Source organism: Pundamilia nyererei, unplaced genomic scaffold, assembly GCF_000239375.1.
Source record: "Pundamilia nyererei isolate P.nyererei 1_Seehausen unplaced genomic scaffold, PunNye1.0 scaffold00059, whole genome shotgun sequence".
In the NCBI taxonomy this organism is placed as follows: domain Eukaryota; kingdom Metazoa; phylum Chordata; class Actinopteri; order Cichliformes; family Cichlidae; genus Pundamilia; species Pundamilia nyererei.
In genome coordinates, this window is record NW_005187460.1 from 1,107,268 (window position 1) to 1,121,656 (window position 14,389).

Here is a 14,389-nt window from a genome sequence, read left to right on the forward strand (position 1 = left end):
CTGGCAGAGTTGGGAGCACATCCGATGACGCAAAGAAATAATTTCAGTGAGCTGACTGACCTGGACCAGTGCTTAGCTGTATGTCTGAGGTAAAATAGTATTACTTTACTATTTGTATACTGGCTCTTTTTAAATAAAGTCAATAAATAACAACAAAGAAAGAAAAAAATGAGAATAATGTCTCTGATCAGGTGTGAGGCTTTGATAAAACTTACTTCTAAAGGAGAGGGCATGAAGTGTTGCTCGTAACCAGACGTGAACTGTTCTTCCTCTGATGAGCTGCCACTCGTTTCCTCATCGGAATCAACCATTTTGCTGTAGGGCTCTTTTCCATATCTGCGGTCCAACCTTCCAGTCTCCTCTGGGACAGCATCCTCCCTCTGATCATCTTGTGAAAACTTGTCTCCTGTCACTGGTCCTACTAATCCATCAGGGTTTAAATTTGGGGACTTTATTTTTACAACTTCGAGCACAGAGATCTTGGGCTGTGGCTCACAGACGGGAATGCATATCCAGCCCAAAGGATCATTAAACTACAGAGAGACAGAAAAAACAAAAAACAATTTCTTGATTATCATTGAGCCAAGTTTATATATCAGTGACCTGTATGCATCAACTGGTATTGGTCTTGATTTAGCTTATTTTTTGTCATTAGTAGCCTTGGGATTGTTTTGGAGCCAGACCAGGACACCATGAGCTCCTCTGTATAGTAAATTATGCTCCAAACTGGGTCATGCAACAGGGCAATGATTCGAAGCAGAGCAGCAAATCTGCAACCAAATGGCTAAAAAAGGAAAGACTCAGCATGTTGCAGTGGCTAAACCTGATTGAAATGCTTTGGTGGGAACTTAAGAGATCTGCGTTTAAAAAAAAATTCCCACAAACCTCAACCAACTGAAGCGACGTTCCCCCACAACACTGTGAGATGCTGATAGCCATACAGGAAACAATCAGTTTAAGTTGTTGCTAAACGTGGCTCTACTCTACTTAGTTTCCCATGGGATCGCATACAGTCCTGTGACAACTTTCTTTTTCACATCACAGAATGACTGCTGTTGTTTCTGTAATACAGATCTATAAAGAGCCATTTTGTTAATTACTTACAATACCAGAAAGTATCTTTTAAAGGATTTTTGAAACCATTATTAAAGTTGTTTTTTTATATAACTTAAGGCTTTTACTATAACAAATACAGTAAAAAAAAATTACGACTTTTAGGAGTCTATAGAAACCTCGCAGTTACGTTTCATTCAGTCTAACCTGATGCTTCATCTGTTTAAAGATGTGACTGTTGCGGGGATCAGGCACTTTCTCATAGGTGCACGAAGATATCAGTGGACATGCTTTGATTGGTCCTGGACAAACGCTGCCAGAGACAAGACAGTAAACAGCAAATATGTTAGACTGGGAGATCACCTCATAAAAAGGTATAAGTAACTATGTTAATTGAATGTTTTGTGTCCTTGATATACTGTGATTTTTTTTACTATATTTCTCATGTTATTCAATATTTATTCAGAATAGAAAAGTATTTGTTAACAGTACGTAACACAATTGTGATGTGCTTCAAATATGATGTCAGAGATAAGTTTAAGATGATCGTCTCACCTGAGTAAAATACAACACACACAAAGGACCACAACAACAGACAGAACTGGTATCAATAACCCTAAAAAAAGAGGGAGAAGCGATCATTGTGAGAGAAATAATAAATAGTTCATATCTTATAACACTGCACAATCCATTACACCCTAAGTTAGTTACATCCAGCAAGAAAAATAAAGAAAAATCAACAACAACTTCAAACATAACGTCAAACCCATCCTACCTACCATACATATCTTGCTGGTGGTTTATTTTGAATGTTTCAGTGGCATTCGCTTCACGTCCAAATTCAGTAATAGCTCTCATCCACACCTCATAGTCGCCTGGACTGAGATCACGGAGCTTGAACGTCTGATGATCATGGGAAGCACTTACATTGAACACTGAAAGAGAGAAAATGTCTGGAGTGAGGTTACGTGTGTAATCGAAGTTATTGAGTCTTTATTTATCAAATATGTCAGAGCAGGAAGTCACTAATCAGGTGTTAATCATTAATAATGCACGTATGTCAGACAGATGAAATTAGTAGGATTATACTACTGTAAAATCATCACCTATGATGAAATGACTAAAGCACAAAGGCATTAGGCTACTATGATTACAAAAATAAAGAAAAACACTGAAAGTAAACTAAGAACTCTAAACTATAATCAAAAACTGAAAATTCGAATTATTAGACCAGAGTTTATATTCCAAAAAATCCAAAATCAGAGGTCCAATACTACAAACCACGGCACATTCCTGTCATGTCATTATGGGTGCCACAAAATGCACAGAATCATGAGCTCCTTGGGTTCTGCAAAAGCTTTATCTAAGAGTAAAAAAGTATTTGTGACACTAAAGGAAACTTCAGTGAATTAGCCCAGACAGTTAAGCGCAATGTGAGTGCCTGCAGGGGAGAGGGGATGGAGGGAAGTTCTTCTCGAGTATGGTACATGTCAATTGAACCTATCGTTCACATCCTAAGGCAATGTACAGTCAGAAGCACAATCCAAGTGGCTGGAATACAGTGCAGGCACATCTGGGCCACGTAAGTATTAGTCCACACGTCCCAGTGGGACACACCTCTGAAAATGGAACAACAGGGCTAAGGTCTTGTGGGACTTCCAACAGCTGTTGGCCAACCAACCAGATACTGTGGTGGTTGACAAGCATCAGGGGACTGCAGCTGTGATAGATGACGTGATCCCAGCTGATAGCAATGCTAGAAAAAAGAAAAGGAGCACAAGACGACTGCTATGTACTAGTGGCTGAAGGAATAGGCGTGGAAGTCCAAAGTGGACCCAGTGGTTGTTGGGACCGTTAGGGGGTGTAAACTGAGAGAGTGGCCTTAGCAGATTCGGGGAATGTCCTGGGAAGAGTTAAGATACTGTGCAGAGCCCTCAAAATCCCAGACCTCTGGTACAAGACCTGAGCTTAAGGCAGAAATAATACATCAGGAACACATTTAAAGCCAAGTCCTATATTATGCTATATAGGACTAATTCTGAGATGTTTGATAAATACAACCCAGAAAAATCTTTATCCTGTTTTCTGTCTTTTTTCCCTTCATATGTAATGTGCTTTATATTTTAAGCATGCATGCTATCTTCTTTACTAACTATGAACAGTTAGCTTTGCAAAAATCAGCCAGAAATAACTGAACTGTAACATAGTTTGCTGCTATATACCTTTTTGCGTATCCAACCATTTGTATCCAATTTCGTAGCACCAGATCCGGGCAGTCTGCTCGGAGAGAGGAATGCCTTTCCAGTGAAGAGTCACCTCAGTCTCAGTGAGAGTTTCCACCTTAAATGACGGCACTGCTAACAGAGCTGATTAAGAAAAAAAGAAAAAAATTGTTATGATGAGAGAAAAGAGGCTACAGTGGCCTGAAACCATCAAAGGAACAAAGCAGAGAGCGCCACCTTTCTGACGAGAATATCCAATCTCTGTGGAGAGATGGAGGACTTCGTTGCTGTTCAATACCTTGAACACCGACACTTGGTATGCTTTGTTCTCCTGAAACTGACCTGTAGGTGGAGACATACAACACACAACAGGGTTCAAAATGCAATCAACAGTTATCATAACAACAACAACTCTTTTAATTAATGAGGTTTGACACATTACAGACCTTTAAAAAATGTTCCGTTCTGGCTTTTTTTCACTCTTATCCAGTCAAACTCTCGGCCAGGTGGAGATCCTGCCTGTTTATATTGCACCACGTATTCTTTTAGCTCGGAGACGTCAGACGGTGGGTCCCAGGACACGCTGAGGTTCTCTTTATTCATCTTGAGGTTAACTTTTAGAACATTTTCTTCTTTACCTTAACAAGAGACCAGTGCTTAAGGTTAAATGTATCCCCTATCGGAGATGGTTAGATGCCGCTAGGGGCTTCAAAGCGTCCTGTAGTTTTTATGAAAGTCTGCACAGTCTCTTACCTGTTGTTGATATATTCAGAAACGATTCCTTTGTGGCACCTTTAGAACTGTAGGCGATTATGCTGACTGATGACACATCCTTCAGAGTGGCGTTGAGGAACCATTTTGTGGTACCGCTGCTGCACAATTGCTCCACAATTTCATGCACGTACTGCCTGTTTGGCTCGGCCGTGGACATCTGCAATTTAGAGCCGTTGCTGTAGAAAACTGTGACGTTATATCCATGAATGAACCCACGTGCCTGAGAATCAGAGAGACTCTGGAGGGAATGGAGAAAAGGCGAGGAGAGTGAAGGATGAGTTGGCTCGTGGTGAGACAGAGTGAGCGAGTTAGTTCTCAGCCTACCTTCCAAGTCAGAAAACAGTCAGAGCTTAGAGGGGAAATACCGCAGTCCCTCCATAAATCCACTTCTCCAACAGGGTCTGAGTGGCATTGCAAGAAAGAGACAAAGCCAGGGAGATAAGGCAACATTTTCCTTCTAGCTGCACAAAAGACATGCCACTAAAACAGCTAAGAGAACAATTAGTTTAATGCAAAACTACAGTAATCAGCTACAATTCAAGTGGCTTCCCAATTCTGATGTAATATGTGAAAGAATGTTAAAGAGATTTTTTTTAACAAAAAAACAAAAAAACCCAGAGAAACATGAACCTTTTTTGAATTGTTCTTAAATGCTAAACTTGGGAAAGTGATGCAATCCTCATGACATTTCTTAGGTTCCACTAAAGGTGCCATAAAGATCTAAGTTATTATTATTATTATTATTTTTATCATCATTATTATTACTCCAAATGAGGACTCTCACCTGACTCTGAGCTCCTAACGCTATGGATCTTACTCCAGTCGCTCTTTAATCCTGTACCACAATCACAACGAACTTGGAATTCATAAACCGTAAAAAGGTCCGGTTCCTCCACTGCGTAGGTGCCACGTAGTTCATCCTCAAACTGCACAAGAGGAAAAAAACAAGCTTGAGCATAATTTCACTGGATGACACTTTTGTCTCTCAAACTATACAATTTAACTTGCCTAATAAGCTTTTTTAAGGACTTTATTTCATGTATTCATTTGTTAATGGGGAAGAAAACCCCTAAACGCACTACACCTTTGGCCAGTCTGTTTCTCCCTTAGTCCGATATCGAATGTCACAGAGTCCAGAAGACTCTATGCAGGAAGTGATCCACATAAACTCCAACGGTTCCGATTCGGCTGTAATGTCTTTAGGTGGGGGTGGCTTGGCTAGCAGTGAAAAAAAAAGTTTCATCTTTAATATTACTTAAATGAAAATCAATCATTTGAAGATAAACATCAAAAATTTTCCGCTGCGGTATTAGGAACTGATCATTATTACTGCCGTTTGTGGTGGCGTTTGTATTCGTGGGACTGACTCACTGATTCCTTCGACTTTAAAGACGACCGGCTGAGATTTGTTGGAGCCATTCTGGTTAACGGCCTCGACCCAAACCCGAAGTTCTCCTCCACCGGAGAAGTCCTCTCGAGGAATGCGACCGTCTAAACTGGTCCCACCTTTCACATGGCTGTCGCTGAAAGAAAAGACCAGACGAGACATGACACCAGGAGAAGTTCAAGACAAATTCAGAGAGGGGCATTTCTTATTGTTTACAGCTGTAAAAAATGGGTTTTATTTACTGGTTATGAGCTGGCTCCCAGTGCAGGGTGTAGTTAGTGGGGATCTTAGGGTCTGACTTTGGATCCCAGGTGCACTGTATGTCCACATGGCAGCTTGTCTCGTCACATGGTCTAAAGCACTCAAGATCAGAGGGAGGAGCTGGCGGATCTGAAAAAACACAAAGGACAAACACAAGTCATTGTTACCAATCTGGGTTTTGTTTGTAGTCTTTCTTCCTGTTTTATTTTCAGACCCACTTTCATTATGTTTTATGTTTCATGTGAGTTCATATCTGCTTTTTTGTTTCACCCGCTTCCCTTTGTGTGTTTAGGATGCTTTTGTTCTTGCCCGTGAGAGATAGAAGGAGGATATCCCTCCTTTGAGCTCCAAAGAGGCAAACCTCTCACTGTTCTCTTCCTCCCATTAATGCTTCCTCACTCCTACTGTTTCCTCTGTCTTTCCTCTTCCTTTTCCTCATTCCTTCCTTTTCCATATTCCTTTTCCTCATGTTTGTCTCTTGCTCAATAAAAACAGTTCTTAGTTTGTACACCCTGAATTCCTTTCTCTACGTCTTCCTCTCGTGTTCCATCAAGCCAAGATGCAAGTAAAGGTGATGAGAAAAAGGCATGCTAACTCATATACAGTCATTTTACAGTGAAATCAAGCCCACACACCTACAAATAATGATTTAGAAAGTGTCTCTGTAATAAACTAAATACATGGTTTTTCTGACAGCTGTCTAGTTTGCATTAGATTATGATTTGAAGTTCCGCTTTCCATTAAAGACAGCTGCTGCATTATTAGCCTACCCCCATCCGCTGAACCATGATTCCACACCCTCCCATATCTGTCAACACAAAGTAGGGGGGACACGTGGGCAGACGATCTTTCAAGGCACAGGCATAGAGTCCATGGGGCACTCAGGGAACACATCGCCCCAATGAAAGAAGCAGAGGGATTACTCCTATAAACCTCAGAGGTAGGTCTTTTTCCAACAGTGGGACTTTTTTTAAATTAAAAAAAAACAATATCAGATATGAGTTTGTACAGTTTATAAATGAAATCTTTTGTGCCAATTTGGTGAATGTCTATGTTGTGCACACACATCCCATGGAGGAGCCACGAAATAAAATGAAGAGAAGGTTTGGTGTCAGTATTTTTATTTTTTTTTAAACTCACGCAGCTTTCAGCGACTTTCTCGCCACAGCACGTAGTTCCTAATGTTTTGAGTTGGCAGAGTCATCACACACCAAAGGGATCTGTGTCTTCGGCTGGACTTGAACTGTTAACCTTTTGCTTGCCAAGCAAATGTTTTAACCACTACACTAAAGACGCTAAAAGCATCAGTCCCAGCAGACAGCCCCAGGTAGTCCCACAGTGGGCAGGTCTGGGTGAACCGTGGGAAGGTGTAGGAACGGTAAAGCCACACTTAGTCCACATGAACCCGTAAGGGGGTGGGTGGGGCTTATACCGACAAGGCAGGGAGAACATTACATTACATTTCAGACTACTTACTGCCAACTGTGGGCTGCCAAACAGGGGTCATGTTTACAAGGATTACGATCCACTTTTTAAGCCCAGGTTTAGAAGTACTGTTGCTACTTGGATAACTGACAAGGAAATTCTCTATAACCACAGGCTTTGTGAAAAGTTCTGAATGTGCAGAAAGTCTTGAACATGAGGTGAATATGAGCAGAAACACATATTTCTAATATTGAATAACATAATTAATCCCTGACATGAAGGGGTGACATATTTAAGCATTTTATACTCTGATTTTCTGCGGATCTGAACTAAACACTAAAGAGGACAGAAAATAAAATACATTTGTATCCATGTTGAGCCCTCAGTGTCAGGGATAATACTAGAACAGCGGTCCCCAACCTTTTTTGCGCCATGGACCGGTTTATGTCCGACAATACTTTCACGGACCGTTCAATACAACAAAATAAAACCAGCACCGGTACCAAAAAAAAGAAGATTTATTCATAACACACAGGAAAAGACCCAGGGAAACCGAGTTAACGATAAAAACGATAAAAAACAACGCTAAAAACCGATAAAAACTCTGGAAACCATAAATTTTACACCCGAGCCTCAACTCTCGTGGCCCGGTACCAAACGACCGTGGCCCGAGGGTTGGGGACCGCTGTACTAGCTGACAAAGGTCAAAAGTCTGTTTCAATTATAAACTCAGAGGCCACTTGATTAGTTAAACTGTTACATGCTTCTTGTTAACACAAACATCAAATCACATATAAAATCAGCATCCTCTGATCCGGGATGACCGGATGCTAATGCTCAGTTCAAACTGAGCATTAGCATGAAGGAGAAATGTTATTGCAGTGACTTTTAATGTGGCTGTTGGTGCCAGATGGGCTGGTGTGGCTGTTTGTCAAACTGCCATGCCTGTCATCTAAGATAGGAAACTGAGGTCAAAATTCACACAGGCTTACCAGAATTGGGTAATAGAGGAGTTTCTGCTTCCTCATTCAGATGGCAGGCTCAGAATTTGGCATACAAAAGCATGGATTCATCCAGGGTTGTATCAACAGTTCAGGTTGCTGGTTGTGTAATAATGTGGGGAAAATTCTCTTAGCAGTCTTTGGGCCAGCCTACCTGAGTATTGTTTCTGCCCATCCCTTTATGACTACAGTGTACCCAGAGTCAGGTGGTTGCTTCCAGCACGATAAAACACCACATCACAAACCTCAGATTGGTTTCCTGAACATGACAAATAGTTCACTACACTCAAATGACCTCCACAGTCACCAGATCTGAATCTGGATGTGCGACAGACAAATCTGCAGCCATTGTGGCAATATGGACAAAATCTGTGAGGAATGTTTCCGGCAACTTGTTGAATCTTTGCGAGAAGAATAAAGGCAGACTTTGATCCAACCCAGTACTAGCAAGGTGTGCTTAACGAAGTGGCAGGTGAGGTCCACTCAGTGCCTGATTTGTGTGTTTTCCATTACTTTAACTAGATCTTTTTAACATAAAGTGATGTAGAAAAGTATCAAACATTTCTAAAAATACGAACAAAGTACAGGAAATTCGGCCAGTGATGCACAAAATCTTTCCCAGATGTGTTCCACAACTTGTCCTTTCAATACTGCTCAACCAAAAACCTACGCTGATGCAACACAGCAGCACGCTGAATATAAAAACTCCCAGCTCACAGAATGCAGGAAGACAGAGGAGAGATGAAGTACAGAAAAAATAAACTGCAATGAGTTCCCACCTCGTTGTCCATCTAATCAGCCTGCACTCATCCACTTCAAGATCCCACATTACTTAAACCACACACTGTTCCTACCGTGCACTCTCCCTTCTCCAAAATCCAGCCTTAGCTCCCTTCTCTAGTCACTTTCTGGCAGTTCTGTCAAACCTCTCTCTCTTGCTACACCAGTCACCTTCACTGCTGCTAAAACCCAAACACACTAACAGCACGAGTATTTGTAGAGTGATGGCAGACACTGTTTAATGTGGTTCTGTGTCTTGCTAGTGGGGGCTAATTTATCTTTTTATAACAGCTTTACTGTTAAAAAGCTCCAGATGTGTTTTAAATCAGCTCCTTTGTCTCATTTCCTAGGAAATAAAACTAATGAAACAAAAGACAAAGAAAGGAAAGTGACAAAACGTCTGCAATAAAACTATATTTGGTCATATCCCTACGAGTCACAGTAAAGCAAACTGACCCTGTGTGACAGACTGCGAAGCTACAATGACTCACAAACTCAGACACATGTAATGAGTGAAGAAATAAGAGTGAACACGACTGATTTACCGTCAGTTCCAACCATATTCTCCACATTTATTATCATTTAATAAGATTGCATAAGTTAAGGCTTTTAGCAAAGGTGACTATAATTGTTATAAAATGATACAGGAAGTGAGAGATGATGAAGAAAAGGGGGAGAAAGCAATAGATCTAACACTGTTCTCAACCACAAGAAAAAAAATGTGCGCGCATCCGTCTATCTGTGCGCACACACACACGCATACCTTTGATTTTACTCATCGCAAGATTGCCACCTTTACACGTTTCTTGTAAGCCTCTACACTTTTAGCAGTAACCCGTTCAATATATGCGGACTACTGTAGGAAAGCAGATTGCAGAACAGGAAATGAGCAGTTTGTGCAGTTTGGATCCAAAACAAGTGTAGTCTAGTCAATTATGACCACTTCTCTTTAAAAACAGCACAAACAATGAGGAAAGACTGATAGGCGTGATAGATGGGCCACCAAATAAATAAATAGTGAGAATAAATAGTAAAAATGTGTTGAGATTGATGTAGTGTCCTCAGCTTCAGGAAAATGTGATGCACATAAAGCTCCCGACTAACATTTTCTGTTATTGTACAGGTCAGTCCTTTACTAAGAACTAAAATACTCATTCATTTATGGATAGCATTTGCATGTGCCTAGTTGAAAAGTGGAAAATAATGTGAAAATTAAGCTTTAATATACTTGGTCTGCTCTTGGTTAGTCTGCAACCATTCGCTTGTACTGTGCAAAAGTCTTGAGTTACCCTCTTTTCTTTGTATGTTGCATCTGGGGAGCCAGACTGTTTTGTAACCTTTGAAAGTGGTCTAGTTCTCTTGGAACATGTTTCTTTCTTTGGTTGTTTGTTCCTTTTTTCACTCAGGAATGTCCACACACTATTTTTAGGGCCACTTAACACTGACCAAAGAATCATTCAAGCATAAAAAGGGATCAAAGTCAAAGGACGAACCAGTGTTGTGCCTACATAAGACACAGAACTGAGCAAAAACCCATTTTTTATTGTATTTAGCTACTTTTTTACAAGCAGCCTGTCTAATAAACAAATAATTTGCTTGTATTTCTTTAGTTAAATCTAAGAAAAATATCAAATATAACCTAGTTTGACAGGCATAAAATAGGATTTTTGTAAGATGATTCCAAAAGAGCTTTTAGCTGAAAACATGGCATATTTAGGCATAGTGTGCAGTGTGTCCTAAAACAAATTTGAGGAAGCTACAGCTACAAAACTACAAAAGAAGAACTGTCAAGCCTAAAAAACTCTCTACAGCAGACGGACACTACTGGAAACTCATATCCTCAAAAACAGGAAAAAATGTGACCAGAACAAGCAAAATGACCTGAGAGATGCATCTGACCCTTCAGCTGATTCATCTACTGTTCACTGAAGCATTATCAGAAATGGTCTCAATGGCTGAAAATTCTCAATAAGGGTGAAACAGGGAGAAAAAGCTGAGGGATGCCAAATTACACCAGAACTGGACTGAAAATCAGTGGGAAGGATGGGGTGATGATTCTAATCTTAAAATGTATAGAGAAGGTCAGGACAGCAGTACCACAGTGAGTGTCTACAAGTTTAAGTTTAAGATTTTAAACCAAAGTATTACTAAACAAAGAAAGCAGTACAAAGAAAGAATTTTTAAAGCATTAGAGAACAGGAAAAACAAATCATTTAGGGGTTATGATTAAGCAAAACCTCTCAAAGTACAGAATTAATCAAATAATCAGTAAACATGACTGTAAAGAAAACAGCACTGCAGATAGCATGGCATTTAAGTGGGTTAGTGTAACAGGGTGTTAAAGTGTTGTGGTTATTACAGTTGATAAAGTTGTGGGGTACAAGGTGACAACACTTCCCTTTGAATGCAGGCGCAAGTACTTTTTATGAGTATTTGTGCACAAGCGCTTTTGAACAGGCCTACCTGCTGCAGCAGCAGAGACACTGGTCACCAAGATGGACAGAAGCCACCTTGTTATAGGTCTGGCCATCACATTTAGACAAGGGCATCTAGTGCCTGCGAAAAGCCCAAATTCATCAGGAACTCTCACATACAAAATAACAACAACAACAACAATAATAATCAATCACAAGACATAGTCAAAAACTCTGTTGGTCTTACAGAAAGAGTTCACGCATTGACCTGTAGCTGCAACATGTGGGGTAACTACATCCGTATCACAAATACAACATCTGGCATAAATAGCCCAACTGCAGACAGACTGACAGTTTCAGACTTCCTCTTGGGTGCAGTGGAGCGTAAAGTCATTTTGGTGATTAACAAAAATAGGCGTATTGCCAGATAGGAGGGAGCAGCTTTGTGATAAGTACCGAATTACCAGACACTCGACATTTTATTCAGTGTCAAATTCTATTAAACCTTAATTATGATCTCTTTTTTTTTTCTAAGTAAATATTAAGTATTATTAGGGTACAAATGATTTACCTCCGGGTGAGACACGCTGAGATGTGAGCCGCCCATGCTCTGCAGGAACACGCAGCTTTTGTTTTAACTGAGAAACTTGCTGTGAAGTTCAGAAATTTCTCCTCTCCGCAGTTACCGATTCGCTCCACCCAGTTGCTGGAATTGCCAGTGACGTCAACTCACCCGCGCGTGCTCGCCGGCAGCTAGTCGTGTCAGTTCTTCCCACACACTAACTCGCTGCAGGTCCCGAAACGTGTCTGTCGTAGCTACCCTGTATTTTTTTTTTTTTTTTAATTACGCAAACGCTTTTCATAACTTCAAGAAAAGAAAGAGAGATATCACGTGACAAAAAGTAGCGTAAGATATTTAGGTTACTGAACTTTGAGGTAGTTTTGTTTTGAATTTCTGCCGCTCAAACGTGAGCACGTGTATGAAAGTGTCTAATTAAAATGACAGCTACTAACCTGAGTGTATAAAGCATTTTGGGCTTATATAAACTTTTGAACACACCATAATTCCCTCTGTTTTAAAGTCGGTTACCTGTTTTAAGAAACACGTTTGTGTCTGCTTGTTTCCTTTTTAAAAGAATATCCTGAAGGTCGTTTGCAACCTTTAAAAATCATTATAGGAAAGTTCTCTAAACGTATTCATGTGAAATCTATGTGTCCTAATGGTCATTTGAATTAAAAAATATATACACTAGCCATTTTATTACAAATCTGTATGAAGTGGATGGTGTTTGTGATAGAGCAGTAGAATAGTAATATCAGTTTGCTAAAGCTAAACTGTTAGCTAATATAACATTAGACCAACTAAAAAAATATGTGGCACATAAAACACAAATCTCAGTAACATGTGTTAACCTGCATCAGAGGCTCTTCGTGCATGCATTTTCAGAGGGTAGGATGTTTACATAACATGAGATATTGTTCTTTTATGTGACCCCTTGTGAACTTGTTGACCTAGATAAATAGCATCAGTGATCAAAGCTAAAAAAAACCCCAAAGCTAACTAAACTAAACCTAATACTGAAACTAATAAATAGTAAACTGAAACTAAACAGACATTAAAACCTAAACTGAAAGCAGCATATCAACTGTGGAAACCGACTCTGCAAATATAATTTCCCCCAAGTAAAAGTCGTTTTTATGCTGCAGTGACTTAAGTATCGTACATTTTAATGTTTGCCCCCCTTCCACCAATTACAGCATGTTTTTAAGGAAGTGGAAATGCCTCAAAAGCTAAGTAGGCCACAGCAGCATATTTCATAGGAAGCAAAGCTGCTGTGTAAGCATTGGGGACTGAGGTAAAAATACACATCTACCTGTCACTTTATGTTTGTTATAACACAGATTGTAATGAATTTTCCATTCATTTATCCCTCCGTGTCATGTGACGAGTGTGTTTGTTAGTTTTTTAATGAACTTGTTCTCAAATGATTTTAGCAAAGCATTTTATTCCCTTGAGCTCTCATCAGTTGCAGCAGAGAAAGTTACTGGTAATGTAAAAAGAAAACAAGCAAAGACGTCATAAAACAAACGTGTCTCTTTATATATCATACTGGCCACATAAAGATTGATACTGAAAATTAAAGACATTAAACAGACTTTACTGAACAGACACACGCAGGATATAAAATTCACAAAAAAGTGAATAAAGAAGAGTGCGTGTGCATATGTGTGTCTCTGTTTGTTTATTAAGGTGTACAACATGCCTGGCAGGCAGCGCGCTCAGATTGCATATATCGACCCTCAGCAGAGAGAGCTGATCTCGCTCTTGCTGCAGCCCCACTTGCAGCAGGCGTTGGAGAGACCCACCACCACATCGCGGCCTTTGCGGTCAGCTTTGCGAAGCGCCTCCAGTATCTCTTCGGTGATGAATGAACGGGTGGAGCGGCTGAACGCTCCCTCCTGGTTGTCTCTGGATGCGGAGCTTGGATCTGTGTTTCTCTGAAGGAGACTCTCCACCGCAAAATTGTGATTCAAGCCCTCTGAGAGTTCATCCTGAGGGGAGGTGAAGGGGTCCTCTGAAGCATCTGTGGGAGTAAAAACAATAAAGTATGAAGGAATGGGTTTCTCTTGCATCCAAGCAAAATATGTGCATTATTTGCATTTCATTATTGCTGGAGAAGACACGATGGAAGGAGCGACGGTGGGATGCCACTGGATCGTTGCCAAGTATGCCTGGTGGGTTAGATGCTTAAATGTACATTTGGTGGTTTATAGCTCAGAATAGTAAGCGCACATCATTATAGTAAATGAAAACCAAGGCACTTTGATTCAGAATATCACATTTTCAGCCTTTCAGGGCTGAGAGCAATTACATTTTAAGCTGTAGTCATTTACTGAACAGTTCATACATTTTTTTGTAAGTAATAACATAATTCAGTGGATACACTCAAATTCAATCTTAAACAACAATACAGATAGATAGATAGATAGATAGATAGATAGATAGATAGATAGATAGATAGATAGATAGATAGATAGATAGATAGATAGATAGATAGATAGATAGATAGA

At 40.1% G+C, this 14,389-nt stretch overlaps 2 protein-coding genes across 2 annotated transcripts in view; both read right to left on the reverse strand.

The window, feature by feature from the left end:
- Nucleotides 1–12,035, reverse strand: part of il12rb2l (interleukin 12 receptor, beta 2a, like) — a 14,438-nt gene extending 2,403 nt beyond the window's left edge. The window contains exons 1-15 of the mRNA XM_005734542.1: nucleotides 11,889–12,035; nucleotides 11,367–11,459; nucleotides 5,679–5,826; nucleotides 5,421–5,572; nucleotides 5,134–5,267; nucleotides 4,834–4,975; nucleotides 4,374–4,450; nucleotides 4,029–4,287; nucleotides 3,722–3,913; nucleotides 3,513–3,617; nucleotides 3,276–3,419; nucleotides 1,833–1,988; nucleotides 1,609–1,669; nucleotides 1,261–1,366; nucleotides 216–533 (exon numbers count right to left, since the gene is read on the reverse strand). Coding sequence (XP_005734599.1) covers nucleotides 216–533; nucleotides 1,261–1,366; nucleotides 1,609–1,669; nucleotides 1,833–1,988; nucleotides 3,276–3,419; nucleotides 3,513–3,617; nucleotides 3,722–3,913; nucleotides 4,029–4,287; nucleotides 4,374–4,450; nucleotides 4,834–4,975; nucleotides 5,134–5,267; nucleotides 5,421–5,572; nucleotides 5,679–5,826; nucleotides 11,367–11,433 — 2,061 coding nt within the window. The 5' untranslated portion in view covers nucleotides 11,434–11,459; nucleotides 11,889–12,035. The remainder of the gene's footprint in view (nucleotides 1–215; nucleotides 534–1,260; nucleotides 1,367–1,608; nucleotides 1,670–1,832; nucleotides 1,989–3,275; nucleotides 3,420–3,512; nucleotides 3,618–3,721; nucleotides 3,914–4,028; nucleotides 4,288–4,373; nucleotides 4,451–4,833; nucleotides 4,976–5,133; nucleotides 5,268–5,420; nucleotides 5,573–5,678; nucleotides 5,827–11,366; nucleotides 11,460–11,888) is intronic.
- A 1,516-nt stretch (nucleotides 12,036–13,551) lies between these two features.
- The window catches only part of rln3a (relaxin 3a), a 2,632-nt gene continuing 1,794 nt past the window's right edge, over nucleotides 13,552–14,389 (reverse strand). The window contains exon 3 of the mRNA XM_005734543.1: nucleotides 13,552–13,902. Within this exon, the coding sequence (XP_005734600.1) occupies nucleotides 13,619–13,902 (284 nt within the window). The 3' untranslated portion in view covers nucleotides 13,552–13,618. The remainder of the gene's footprint in view (nucleotides 13,903–14,389) is intronic.